This window comes from Toxotes jaculatrix, chromosome 5, assembly GCF_017976425.1.
Source record: "Toxotes jaculatrix isolate fToxJac2 chromosome 5, fToxJac2.pri, whole genome shotgun sequence".
Classification (NCBI taxonomy): domain Eukaryota; kingdom Metazoa; phylum Chordata; class Actinopteri; family Toxotidae; genus Toxotes; species Toxotes jaculatrix.
In genome coordinates this window covers 12,658,338-12,673,661 of record NC_054398.1, presented here as the reverse complement: position 1 = coordinate 12,673,661, position 15,324 = coordinate 12,658,338, and the positions used below count along the sequence as shown (strand labels likewise).

The following is a 15,324-nucleotide window of genomic DNA, read 5'->3' as shown; positions in this document are numbered from 1 at the left end:
TCTGTGGGTATGTGTGTGTATTAGAGTGTGTGGGTGCGTGTGTGGAGGAGGGATATTATCTTTTCCAACTGCACGACCTTTGAGTTGCTTGCATGTGCTGTGTGTATGTACATGAAGAGGAGCTGTACATTTTTTTTTCTTACGAATGCATGTGTGTGTGTATCTTCTGGAAACTTTGAAATGCACCACAGCGGCGGCTTGTTTGAATGCAGAGCTGAAGACTAAGTGTACAGAGTCTGTATTAGTTTTGTGCTCTCCCACCTGTACAGCAATGTCTCTCTCACACACACACAGTCACCTGGCTCATGTTGGTGTCCCGTGAAAGCCCTGAGTGAGGGACGAGATGGGAGAGCGTGATCCTCTCATGCCTGGAGGAATGATTTTCTCTGTGATTAAACGTGAGTGAGAGACAGATAGAAAGAGAGGGAGGGACAGAGAGAGAGAGAGAGAGAGAGAGAGAAAGAGATGCTGGCTGCCTTCCTGCTCCTTTCAGATGATAAACGATCAGAGATGCATCCTAGCTGAGAGGAGAGGGCCTTTTAGTGAGCATGTGTCCACTAATTTATGGCCCTCCTATCTGATTAGGTCAATATAGTGTGCTGTTTAATTACATTTGTGTTATAACCTAGGACTAGAGATGCTATACTTCTTTCATGGCACTTCTTTCTTCTGTGAGGCAGATAGGATTAGTTGAGTTTTCCCAGGACTCTCAGGGTTTTGCTCGGGACAGTCTCACCTGGAGCCTGCTTGTACATTAACAGCGTTATGTGACGGACAGGAGGTCTGCTTTGTGTAATGGTTCATAGGTTTCCAGTGTTCTGCGCTCTGTTATTCAGTGAATAAGAGTGATACAGTGGAAAATTGCTGATCATTGGAGGGGTTTGGAAATTGTGCGGGATGCTTTATTCTCATGTGTGTGCTTGTGTGTATGTGTTTTGACTTCTAGACACACCAAGGGGCAGGAGGATTCAGTAGCACTGATTCATTTCCTGTGTTGAGGGAGGACAGAAGGCACAGGAAACAACATTTCAGCGCTTCCTCCTCATTTCTCAGCACTCTACCAGCATTCACTGCTTCTTTATCTGTCTTTTGCTTCCTCTCCTTCATTTGCACGGACTGAAAAAGTGTGTACATGTGGTAAAAAGACACCACATTATTAATCTTATCAGTATGAACTGTAATTCTATTCTCCGGCCCAGTATATTGACTTCTGCACTGTAATCATTTGCAGTCTGTCCAATGATTAGGTTATTAAAGATAATGTAGTTGTCTGCTGTCACAATATTAGACTCTCTCTTTCAGGTCAAGTATGGGAAATCACTCTGAAATTTATCAGTATTGACATTTGAATCATCATCATGTACTTCGCTTTAATGCTTCGGAATTAATCGGACAAAGGATGCGCGCACTGTTTAGTGTCTATTTGTGTGAGTGCTCAATAACCAGGCAGCACTGTGTTTTATTTGACATCATGACAGAAGGATATGTACATGCTTTAACAGTGTTTATGGAATCTACAGGAATGAGTCATTTATTCATGTCATAGTGATGCTTGTCGCTTTTTAAGTCAGTCAAAAGGAACTTAAATAAATCTAAGTAAAACAAGTTGTGTTAATATAATCTAACTTAGCATAGAAAAACTCAAAATGATCATGCCACGGGTGTTAAAAAAAAGATTCAGCATGTTTTTTTTTTCTTTTTACAATCAGTTGAGCGGTAAGCAAACAGTTTATTACCTTAGAGAAGAGAATTTGTTTTATATTACTAAAAGCTGCTTCGTAACAATAGGAGTCACAGAGCTCATTTTGTTACACCACTGTTTACTTTTTGTGTACATTCATTTTCTTTTCCTCCCTGTGCGTGCTCACATCCCCACAACACACCCCCGGCCCCCAAAGGGTTAAAAACATATTCACATTCAAAAGGGGAAACAATTTCAATCTCTTCCACTCAGTCCGCATCTGCATCACTCCATGCGATAAACATTTACATTTAAAGTGATTTAAATCAGCTGCATTTATGTTCCTCTGTGGTCCGTCCATCATCTAGACCTGCAACGCCAGAGCTTCTCTCCCTCTCCCTCTCTCTCTCTCTGTCTTCCAGTGTCCTGAGTTATGTGTCATTTATTTGAAACCCTAATAATTTAACTTGTCCCCTCCTGTCGCCGCTGTGCATGTGGTAAGAATGCAGCAGTTGTAAAGAAGGTTTGTTCCACCACCTCTGTTTAGATCTTATTGGCTTTACATGGTGATTTCTTTTTTCCAGTAAATAGAAGCATAGGCAGACTGGAGGTAACGTGATTGTCTGAATCCAATCCTATAGTCCTGTGTTGAATTGAGATCACTGTACATTCTCAGCTGTCAAAGAATGTGTATATAGGCACATGCTATGTGTCTCATGTTTTGTATATGTTAGAATTCACAGACTAGATTTGCATTTGCTTGTTAAAGAGGCTCTCCTCAGAATGCATAACTAAAGGGCAATAGATGAAAGCTAATTATGATTTAATTATATGTGATCACAATATTCTGACTCACAGATAAACAGAGCTGAGGCTGTGTTGATGTTTTCAACAGTGAGTTGAGTTGCAGGGCACAGAGTCAGTGGAGTGGTGTGTTTTGGACCGCAGCGAACGTGGTGGGGGGCTGTTTGAAAACTGAGTGCATTATGCGACTGCGTGTGCGCATTTAAGTCGGCGCGTGCACAAGTTTGTGTAATGCAGGGTGGAGCTGGAGCCAAGCCCGACCCCTGTGTGTTCTACCTGCATCTCAATGAAGCAAGAGGTGATTTACCCTTCTACTGCAGTCATCCTCTCTCTCTCTCTCTCTCTCTCTCTCTCTCTCTCTCTCTCTCTCTCTCTCTCTCTCTCTCTCTCTCTCTCTCTCTCTCCCCGTCTCTCAGCCAGTCAGACATTGATCGCTCTGCCAGGCAAGGTGACCCACAGTGTTGTTCAGCTCTTCCAAAGTCTCTCCTCTCCCTTTCATTTGTACCTGGGAAAGGCCTTGACCCCACACACTGCTGCCATGTAGCAGCCCTCTGCACGTGGACCTCACTTCCCCAGTATCAAGCCCTGTGTGTGTGTGTGTGTGTGTGTGTATTTGTGTGCATATGTGTCACTGTGTGTGCTTGTTTGACTTAGCAAGAGTGCACAACGAGTAGACACGTGTGCGCAGTGAGTGTGTTTATGTGTGGGAGTATACTTATATGTCTGTGTGTGTAGGTGTGTGTGTGTGTGTCTGTTCCTCTGTGTCTGGCCAGATGTGTTTATCAAGCTGTCTCATTGTGTTCACCTGTAGGTCTGTGTGTAATTCTGTGTAGGTTCATTTCTAAAGGGTCGAAACTGTAAATTCTCAACAGAGTGTAGAAACACCTGGGAGTTTCAGAACATTTTTCAGGTGACGGCAGCTTTCTCTCTGCTGTAGGTCTGTCACTGGGAGCTCCTGTGTAAGCTGAATGGGTCAGAGTCCATTTGGCCCCAGTGTGAATCGGATTACAGGGAAATGAATGGTTCTCATTGTTGCTTAAAGATGGATTGCAGGGCATTAATATACTTTGTCGCTCCTTCGCCTCATTTCTCTCTACTGAAGCCCAGTGAAAAGTTGTTCAGGATGATTCCTCACTTTTTTTTTATCGGGTTTTCTTTATCCACAGTCGTCTCCTGACGTGTTCATACAGCATAATGTTCACATATGCTGTGTTCACATACATGTCTGTGTGGGCAGGTGCAGATGTGGTCCTCACAAACTGATTGACCTCATGCTGGATTTTATCATTTCAAAATAATAAATTTAAACTCATTTTAATTACATGATTTGAAATAATTTGCTTACATTTTGATTATTTATAAGAATGGGATAATTATCAAACTATAATGTAATGTCTTTATGATGTAATGTGGTGCGTACATCTGTGCCTGTGTGCATGTGTGTCTGTGTGTTCGGGTGCATGCATGCGCATCTGTTCCCATGTCTTGGAAAGTGAGGTGAATGTAATACAGTATATTTATGAGTAAAAGCAAAATTACAAAACAAATCTAAACCTTTCATTTAAATCTATAAATATTTGATTGATTGAAATATAACTGATTATATATATGATTTATTCTTGCTTTTGTTTTATTTGTTTTTAGCTGTGCTGTTCTGTTAATCTATAGCTTTGCCATTTGTGTATGAGTTTTCTGAACAGTTTACCTATTTGTTTAAATTGTATTTCTAAACTATATATCCCCTTCCTAATTTCAATAATTATTCCAATTTTGCTTGATAACGCATTGTGATTCAGTTTGGATCTTTTTTTTTTTTTTAATAATCCAGAAACCCATCATTTAGTGTCTCTAAAGTAGCGATTCGCTTAAGGTCTTATTGATTTTTTCATAAACTGACTAACATTACTCTCTGCCCTTCAATAATTTGTAACTCGATCTTTGCTCCCTTTATCATTTTGTAACACTGCATGTCACTTTCCTTAAATTCAAGGCTACTTCTGAAACAAAACTGTTTCAGTACATAATGTTCAAAGTGTTATGTCTACAGCAGGGTTTCACTGTTGTTGGGTTACGGTGTGTTTTAAAGTTCATTTCTGTTTCCTGTCTTTGTAGGACGTCAAGAAAATTCCTCCATCTGTGATAGAGAGCGGTGACCTCTCCGTCCCACCACCCTGGAGTCTGAGGTAACTTGTGCTGGTTCAGCCACTCTATAACACTCCTTTACTTCGCAAAACAAATTCATTTAGTACACTTTCACTGTTAAAATACATAAAACTAATGTCAAATTAAAATAAAATATAAGCAGCATCTTAAAATTTAGTGGTATGGAAGTCTGACAATCTGATTTCATGTTTGCTTTAGGTTAATTCCAAATACAGAACATGATGTTCACACCAAGCATTTTACATCATTTATTTTATTTACATTCTCTTCACTCAAACGTCACTTTGATTCAGGCAGATACCCGAAAAAGCCCACATTATATTTAAAAACAAAGGCAAGGTTTACATCTAAACAAAATATCGGAGATATATTTCCATATATAATATACAGCACACTGTAAATGCTGGACAGAATTACTGCACAATTTTTTAATCTTTAAAAAATTCTGATTGTATTTGATTTTATAGTTAGTGAAATAGAAATAGTAATTTTAACTATAGTTTGCATTTTCTGTCACCTACTTTCTGTTCTTAATTCAACCTATTTGGATACAATCTTTCTGTACATGGTTACACAGGTTCCTTAAATCTGTAGCACCATAACATCCTGATATTTTCTGTATTAGTATAAATCTGACAAAAGTTAGTATAATACTTCAGACATGAGGTGAGATTGTTGTATCTTTCTCCTGAGTAAAATCAAAACCACAAACCACTTGTTAATATTGATTTAATTTAATAAGGAAGCACTCATTTGGGACAGCAGACACCTGGGAGGGTTTGTTATTAGTAGCATTTTTTTCACTTCATATTTAGCTCTATGACAGCCAAACTCCTTCCTCTCTCACTCCCTCTCTTTAGTGTGTGCGACGTTATGCAGTCCTCTGTTCTGGGGGCTCTGACAGTGTTCCTTGATTGACAGGAGGGCAACATGCACAGAGCTCATGGGACGAGGTCCAAAACCTTTGACCTCTGTCCTGAACCCCTGACTTACTTCACCCTCTCTGCTCTCTCTGTGGAGACAAACACTGTAAATTCCTTTTTTTATTTATGGCTGACACACAGATGGACGGATGTGAGGAGGGTGGAGGATGATGGAGTGAGCACAGGAAAGCGAGGGCTAGTTTTTTGTGCGTTCACAATCCCAGTTGAAAAATGGGGGACGGGACGGAGAGATAAAAACGACGAGAAGTGGAGGAAAGAATCGTGGCAAATTTAGGGGAGGAGTCAAGGGACTGAGGAAAGGAAGGCACCTGGATTTAAATGCAGACATGAACACCAGGGTGAGAGGACAGGAGGAGGTGATGAGACGAAGGGAGGGAGGACAGGATGGCGGGAGGGCTCCTGGCCGTGGATGCAGACAGACAGGCAGGGTAACCAGAGGCAGGCGGTGACCTTCTCTGCTGCTGGAGGATCGAAGGCTTTATTTAAAGGCCTGGTCAATGCTGGGTGCTGCTGAGGTATCAGCCTCGCAGCCAGGCGACTCATCACCACTGTAATACAACTCTCTAACCCTAACCCCCCTCTCACACACACACACTCATACACACACCAACGCACACACACACAAGACAGGACACTCTCTGGACACCTCAGGTTTTACACTGTACAGTCGAGAGGCTGGACAGAGGAAACTACAGCATCAGCATCGGCTAATTTTACTGTGCAGCAGACAGTATACTCTACTTTCCTCATGTGCTCAGCATTGTGATGCACATGCTTGTTTTGCATTTGATACGCACTCCATCACCGTCCCTTTTTTTTCTGTAGACTAAGTATAAAATAGCCAGTGTGAAGCACATTTGTAGATGTGATGGTATTGACACCGCGTGCATGGAGGTGGTGAAAGAGTTAAGAATGACAGAATGCAGGCTGCTAAGGCAGGACACCTGCGTCTGTGTGTGTGTGTGAGCCGAGCATGAGTTCTTGCACTCGCATGTGTGTGGCTGCAGCGTTAGGACACCTGCATGCTTCAGCACTTTCTTGCTGTCAGGAGCTCTGAGGTCACAGGCAGGGGAGTGGAGAGGGCACATTAGAGGAAGCTTCAGAGCCCCCACCCACCCACCACGCCTCCACCATCTCTCCCCTTGTATCTCCCACCACCCCAACCCCCGCCCCCCCTCCTCTGTTATCCCCCGTCATTCCTCCTCCTCCTCCCCCCTCAACTCGTCTTTCCCTTATGGTGACGGGGTGAGTCGGCCACTCGGGGGAAGTGGGGGGGGGGGGGGCTCCGGGAGGCAAGGTGCCTCTGTGGCTGACAGCAGGCAGGTCAGGTTTTTGTAGTCACGACAGAGGAGGAAGGACACAAACGCACACACACACATTAAGGTGTGTGTGTGTGCGTTTGTGAGCAAGAGAAATGGGAAAAATCACATATTTAAAATCACCCGAAAAGCTTTCACCATTAGATGGTAATTAATATCAAACCGTTAAAGGACCAGTGTTTCAGTTTCAGCTGATCATACACTAAAGAAAATATTATGTTCCGTTTCTGCCAATAGACCCCCATAAACACACTGGATATGGCTAAATGGGGAAAAAAAGCAGAAGACAGATATCGATGTATATCATGATGTTTTGGCTGGTTAATCTTCTTCGCATTGGCCTATATAGAAATGAGAATTGAACTGGAACATTTTCAGCTTCTCCGAAAACATCTTGGTGGAAATCAGACTGGAAATAAAGTTTAATATAGACAATAAAACTCTGCCATTAGTCCCTGTTACTGACACGAAATTCCACAATATGATTTTGGATGATAAACATTACATTATATAAAAACATAACATTTTTATGCGTTGCCCACACTTAACTCAAACACTGTATTTTTACCATTGTATTTATATGTCACTTATAAAACACTGCAGCTGTGTTGGGGTCTTTTGTGTTCTGCAGGGACCAGGATTTGCTCCATCCCCAGTTTGACACACTTCACTATCCTTCACTGCTTGGGATATATATAACTTCTAGCTGCCCAGTGTTAGACTTGTTACACTGTTATCGTCTTGATAGTGACACAGACGTCATCCCTCCATCCAGAAAATCCAAATGACAGTACATGAACAGGATGTATGCTCATTATTAGACCTGGTCTGAAAAGAGAGGAAGCAAGTTGGGTCTGTGTTAGAAATAGCCAAAAGGGGAAAAGATTTCATTCTCTGCAGTTGTAAAGATACACAAACTGAACACAGAACAACTGTGTTTAGATTTGGATTGTTTTTAAAAATGTGTTATGTGTTCTTACTTTCTTCTAAATTACTGAGAGGATGAGACTTAGGGAGAAAGCCGCGCCCTCGAGCCAAACCTCTAAACATCAACCCGCTCCTCTTTTCAACTTGTGTTAATATACAATTTTCTCTCCCATGTTTCAGTTGTTTAAGCCGGGATTGTGTTGTTTTATTCAAACATAATTAGTTGTAAAGCTGTTATCACTGTGTGTGTGTGAGTGTGTGTGTGTGTGTGAGTGTGTGTGTGCACTTGTGTGTGAGCCTCAGAGGCACTGCTTTCCTCAGGTTGAGACTGTGTGTTCACAGCATGATTGAGAGAGGAACTTGTGATCAGCCGGAGGTTAGTGTGATTTAATGTATTCCCCTGAATCACCGCAGCCAGCAGCCCAGGGCCTTCCTCTTGCCCGCAGCCTCCTTCTCCTTACATTCACACACACACACACATACACAAACACACACACACACACACACACTCTCCTTCCTCGCTTCCCTCGCGTCACCATCCTCTCCTCTCCCTTCCCTGCGGTGACTGCCCACCGCGAGCTGCTTAGCGTTGCACCCAGTGTCTAATTGAATTCCAACACTCCGGCGTTAGCTCCTGATGCTATAGAGATGTTAACACGGCACAATACTAACAGTCCTCAGGATGTGTTTCAACACCTTGCTCCTAAAGAGAAAATTAGTGCTAAGCAACACATGATTTATTCAAAGCTCCGAAGTATGTCTCCTGTATCCCCTAAAGGATCGTCTTTTATAGCCATCAGCGAATCAGCAGTTCATATACACACATGCAGCACATGCAGAATATGTATTGTGGCTGCGCCATTGGTAGACAGAATGTATTTGTTTCTGCTTGTTTCTCATGCTTCTACTCCGAGTGCATCCATTGTCCCTTATATAAATGTGTCTGCTGGTCTCTCTGCATTCATATTGCCGGCGACGCCGTCCATCCCCTCTCCCTGACACCCTCACTTTTATTCCCTGGCTTTCAAACACTGGCTCTGGGCTTTAATGGCACATATTTCCTGGGCCCGGCTGAAACGGGATGCATCTTCTCCTTGTTAGCTTGATAAATAACCAGGCTGCTGGGAAAGTGCTGAATTTTAGCTTTCAGCCTCTATTTTCTGCTGGATGACATTAATTTTAAGTGCTGAGAAGGAACTAACTAATACAGACAAATAAATAAGGAGGAGGAAGGGAAGGTGCAGAGGTGCTGGAGTCACTCTGCTGTGCCCCCCCCCCCCCCCCCCCCCCCCATCCCCCAAACCCGTTACCTGTTTATACACAGGCATTCATATATGCAATATGCAAACCTGCAAAAATACACAAAACACACAAGCGAAGCACATATGCATACACACACAAACATCGTCCAAAAGTGTGAAATCATCTCGTGCTGTTATTTGTACGACTCCTGCAGAGGTCAAATGTTTAACATGTCACAGGTGGACGTCGGTCTGTCAGGTAGAAAGTAAGATTGGCTCTATGCTTCTCTCACTGCGGTCTGTACCTCTGACCCTTGTCTCTGTCGCCCTCTCTTACCCTTTCAGTCTTCCTGAATTCTGTGTTTCATCAGACAAGGAGATTAGTGTGGAGGTGATGTGGCCGATCACAGTGCACAACTCCTTGGGTGACTTGCATTTATCTGAACTTCTAGAGAAAACAAGGCAGCGATCGGGTTTGGGTCTAAGTGGCTCAATAGTGGATTGCAATTTAAATATTGAGAGGAAAAGTAATAGTGAAAAAAGTTGCTTTCCTATGTCTGTATTGTTGCAGAAAAGACAAGAATAAAGCAGAAAAAGAACAAAGAACTTATATTCTATAAGTATAAACTACATGAGTTAATTTATTATTTTTGTATATGTTTGTGTGTGCTCAATATGTGTATATGTGCCGTAATTGCTTGTGCAGCGACAGCTTGAGAGCAGGTTTCTCTTCGTCATGGTTTTCATAATCTCAAACCCCTTACTTTATAAACTGGACTATTTTGATTTTACTGTTTTATGTTTTTTTTTCAGTAAGGAGCAAAAAAGAATGTCAACTGAAAATATTTGTCATATTTTGCTTTTAATTTGCTTTTAATTTTCATCTTGATGTCTGTGCATTTTGACTGCTGTCCTTTCTTCTCTTTCTTTTTTTTTTGGATTTGGTTTCATTTAATCTTACTCCTTTTTTTTCCAGTTTAACAGCTCTGAGGCCACAAAACCCAAGATGACTTTACATTTACAAAAAGCATTTGTCACATGACAGCAGCAAAAGCACAGCCATAAATGTGTTTTACTGCCTAGTCTATAAACAACGAGCACAAGGATGTTGATAGGACATGCACAGCACTACTGATGATGTGAATCTACTTTTATCAGTCAGAACATGTAAAATTAAACTAAAATGTATGACTGTCAGTTAGTTGCCTCTGCACACACACACACACACACACACACACACACACACACACACACACACACACACACACACACACACACACACACACACACACACTTTGTTGATTTTTTTTTTTTAATACTGTTATTTAGTCAAACGTATTTTGTTCTGCACATTCAAATTCATCTTTTTTTTTGTGCAAATCCATGTATGCCGCACAGACACACACATGCTACGTACCTCTGTAGTGTGTAACACAACACAATGAAGTGGCTTTGGCTGAGACACCTCATACATTATTTTAACAATGTATAGTGCGGTGAATAAAAAGGTCAGTGGTTGAGAACTGGCTCCATGTAACAATAAGATGCATGAACTGAGCACTGCAGGGCCTTCAGTCAGCATCCTGCCGCTGAACGCTGTGAGGAGGAAACACATGTGAGCTAGGGTGATAGATTCTACTGTAGGCTGTGTGTGTGTCAGTGTGTGTGTGTGTGTGTGTGTGTCTATGCAGTGTTTATGGGGTACTGCTGTGAAACACCTCATAACAATAGATTTACTTGGTCTATCATTATTGATTGTACATTTTTCCCTTTTGCCCTTTGCCTCACTTTGATAAATGTCATTAATTATGACAACATTTTGCTTTTAAAGAGCATCATGAGCTGAGATTTTGTTTTTAAAGCGCTGCTTTTATTAGACCAGTGCTATTTTTGCCAGCATCCCAGCACACTCTCACTCTGCAGATACGATGCAAGCAGTATGTGTTACTGTTTGCAACACAGGGTTTAATTTTCAGGGCGTATTTATCACATGCTGTCATGTTGTGGTCACATGACCACATGAACCACTGCCAGCAATTAAGGCTGATAAATCACTCATTTACAGGAAGAGAAGGAGGGACGGGGCCCGGCAAAGAGGAAACTAGAGAGTGATAAGAGAGAGGGAGAGGAATAATGAATAGCCTGTACTCCTTCACAGATATTTTATTCTTTCATTTCTTTAAAACATAATGTTGAATGTTATTGTGTTTGGGCAGTGTAGTATGAACTGTTGCCAGTGAGGCTCATTGACTCGTACAGGCAGAGACAAAGAGACAGATGGTAGTCGTTTGTGTGGTTTACTGTGATTCTGACCTGACTGCACTGCTTTATTTACTGTTGGAGGTATGTGTGCGTGTTCATGTGTGCAGCTGTGTGCACGCCTGCACAAGCAAATGCATTTGTGTCATGACAGAGAAAGCGATGCAGAGACCATTCGTACACACAACCATCAGTTCTCTCTCACTCTCCGGTTCCTGCTGATGGATTTCCTCTCAGACTTAAACAGGAGAGCAAACACACTGATGGCTCTGCATGCAGCTTTTCCAGCTACCAAACAATGCTGGAATTTAACTACAGTATCCCTTATTTTTGTGTCCTCTATTTGAGTGTAGATGGAAATATTGTTAAACAGTAGAATTTAAATTCAGACAGTATTCGGTGTTTCCTTTGTATTTTTGATCTGCTTGCATAGAAGTTAAGATACAGCGCATAACTGAGAGCTTTAGCTGCTGATCAGCTGAAAGTCGTAGAGAGGTCCTGGGATGTGAACGAGGTCTAACCCGTGCAGCGTCTGTATAAGTTACATCAGAATATGTGTTTCAGCAGCTCAGGTCAGTGCTCTGCAGAGACTCAGCCTGCCCACTCACTTGAAAAGGCTGATTAAAGATTCATGACAAAAAAAAAACAAAAAAAACAAAAACAGCCCGCTTCTAATGGGCTGGAAGAAGACAATGAGAGAAGAGAGGAGTGGGGAGGGAGGAGACAAGCTGTGGTTTCTTTTCCGACAGTCTAAACTCTCATTCACTAAAGACAGCGGTCACTAACTGACTCAAGGTGTCTTTACAATGAGACCATTGAGACAAGCTGAGTTCAGGTTTCCTGCTGCCGAGTGACTGTGACAACAAAACATCAGGAACCAGCTGTACTCTGTTTAAGGGTGTTTTTGTTATTGAAAGAGCTATGTTTTTTTTTTCAATTACAAATAAATTTCTGGTTTCTACTGTGCAGAAATCTATCTTATTCCAGAGTTTGTGTGAGTGTGTTAATTCAACAGGCAGGACCCTGCTGTCGGTGGTTGTACTAGCAGAATAATTATGAAAGCCTGCAACAAGAGCAGATATTCTGGGGAGGAAAATAGATTGTGTACACATTAACTGTACTAGAATACAAAGTCAACACCGCGGGTGTGTGTATTTGTACTTGTGTGGTATGTGAAGTATTGCCAAGGACTCTCTAGCATTGCGAAAATCTTTCATTTTTCCAGAGGAGAGGACAGACAGTGGAAGGCTCTGCAGTTTCTCTGATCTATGCTGCCCACTGGCTTGCTAGTAAGAGCAGTAAATGTAAGCTTTGTGATACAGTTTTGAGACTGTCTAGAAAATGTTTAGGATTTTTTTTTTTCTTGAAAGAAATGATAAAAATATATTTTTCTGCTGTTTATGCTGTTTTTATGCTTTTTGACTGTTTACTGTCAGTTTTTACAGTTGGTAAAGTAACAGGAACAAATAAGAGAAAGACAAATTTCTATTCAAGATTGCAAATTTATTATTGATTATTTTTAAAATTTAACATATGCAAGTCATAGTGCCTGAGAGCTTGTGCAATGAATTTCTTTTTATTTACTCTGTGCAAAAGTTAACACCACCAGCTTCCAAATCTCTGTTCCCAAGTTTGTTTGTTTTGTTTTTTGTTTTTTTTTTTGCTGTACGCTGTGATGAAGGGAAGGTTCTGAACTTTCACTATCTCTTTTTCATCTGCCGTGGTTCAAGGTTGACACACATATGGGGACAGAAAGGGGGAGAGAGGGAGAAGACACGAGGGAAGGAGGGGCAAACAGGATCTCTCTCTCGGCATGTGTGAACATAACGTCCTGCAAATACAAACTGAGGGGGAAGAGGGCCCATATGTGCGCCACATAAACCCTCTCATGCTCACTTTTAAAAGCGGTAGTGAGCTCATTACCTGCTCACCAGTAATAGTTATTTTCATAAGAGGCCTAAGGCCTCAGACTGTAACACTACATAGTTTTAGAGTCTTATAATTGTCACAAATTGCAATCTGCCCTTTTTCTGCTCAGAGTAATTAATCAAAAGATTTCATCTCACACACATAAGGATGCTTGTATACACTGTCGATAATCCATGTTTAATGTCACACTGGGGTAATTGTGTGAGTGCTGACTTTGGCCACAGGCTGCTGCTGCTGCTCATAACAGTTGCATTAAATAGACTGGATCAAACACAGCATCACAGAAGTCACACAGCAGGAGTAGCAGGTAGACATGATAACACAGTCTTGAAGGGGAAGCAATCTTTAAATACACTTCTGCAACACTTATGTCCCAAAAAGGCTCCATAGAATCTATGTTTTCTACTTATTTATAATAATAATAATATTAACAATCTGACAAAGAATAAAATGGAGTGCGTCACAATTTCAATTAAGAGAAAGCACATTTAAAAATCCAGTTTCTAACACTCACACACAATGTTCTGTACTGTATATTTTATGTGACTTTATCTCGAGTGAATTAAAGGGCCTGTAAAAAGTGGAATGTTATTAGCGTCAGACCACCTGGGGTGAACATCTGCAGCCTCAGACTGCAGACCCAACATACATCACTGTTTCTCCTCTCACTATTTACTGTCTCACACACACACACACACACACACACACACATATGGCTCCACTGCATCCATCTTTTGCGTTTCTCGTGTCTTATTGGCATATGCGCAGTTGTGAATTCCTGCAGGGGGGGAGAGCTGGTTATTAAAGATGCCATGAGGCCGTAGGTCAAGTACAGGTTCTGCTCCTCTGGTCAGCCAGAGGTCAAAGTTTAGCAGGTTAGTGTCAGAGGCTGGGATGATCACAGCTGACTGGTTTATCACAGTGCAGCTCACCAGCAAGCCACTGGTGATTCAAAAATCTCAGTTTACATTGATTTGTGGAGCTTTGAATGATTCTTCTGTTTTTCTGTTCAGTTTTTGCATGAAACCTTTTTATTTGTTTATCGTATTTTTTTATTCCTACAGTAACTACTCTCCTTTGAATAATTAGATGGTCTTTTCATGTTCTATTAGGACTGTTTTTCCTCATGTCTCTGCTCGAACGCTATTTTTTCATCTTCAAAGTGAAAGCTAAAATAGGGCGATCATTGCAATTTAATTACTACAAATCCCTTTGTGAATTTGCTCTTGTGTTTGTTTACATGCATAGATTTGCCAGCTTCTGCATTTGTGTGTGTGTGTGTGTGTGCATGTGCTTCAGTGGATGTCTTTACTTTCTTGCGTCTTTCAGTACATGCCTTCTTATTTTTAGTGTGTGTGCATGTGTTGTGTGTGTAGATGAAAAAGCAATGGGGTTTATTTAAATAGATAAGATAGTGTTTTATTCCCAATCAGAGGAATCTCCTGTCGCATCTCAGTCTCTTCATAATAACCCCCAGCATTGCTCCACATCCCCCTGGCACACACACACATACACACATACACTCAGTCTGAGTATTGCAGACACTGCAATTTTTCTGTCTCTCAGGGGTAAAAGGCTTTGATAAGTGAAAATAAATACTTTTCTTCATATGAGGAACTGAAGGGGAGAGAAGAAAATGGCAGAAATGACAGGAGGTCTCTGACAGTTTGATGCCTCAATACAAGCAAATATATGACAAAGAAACACCTTCTAATACGAGTGTGTGTGAGAGACTGAATGTGGTGCAGCTTAGAGCTAAAACACAGATACATCCTCAGTCATTGTGATTCAGAGATGTGGGCTGAGGAGAGTGAAGATAGCAAGTGGCCTGTAGGCTGACATGTTAACTGAGTTACAGTGAGAGGGGGAAAAAAACCAGCACAGCACATGATTTAGAGGAAACAGGTTCTCCTCCCTCATCTGTCTGTTTCTCTGACTGCAAGGTCACGTCGACGCCTCCCTCTCTCTCCTTCTCCACCTTTGTTTGCCTCTGCTCCTCCGGACCTCATTTCATTCAACACTCCCAAACCTCCGACAGCTCCATAACTATAACTCTC

At 41.6% G+C, this 15,324-nt stretch overlaps 1 protein-coding gene across 1 annotated transcript in view; it reads left to right on the top strand.

The window, feature by feature from the left end:
• The window catches only part of mafb (v-maf avian musculoaponeurotic fibrosarcoma oncogene homolog b (paralog b)), a 65,714-nt gene that overhangs the window by 3,902 nt on the left and 46,488 nt on the right, over positions 1–15,324 (top strand). The window contains exon 2 of the mRNA XM_041037894.1: positions 4,598–4,668. Within this exon, the coding sequence (XP_040893828.1) occupies positions 4,598–4,625 (28 nt within the window). The 3' untranslated portion in view covers positions 4,626–4,668. The remainder of the gene's footprint in view (positions 1–4,597; positions 4,669–15,324) is intronic.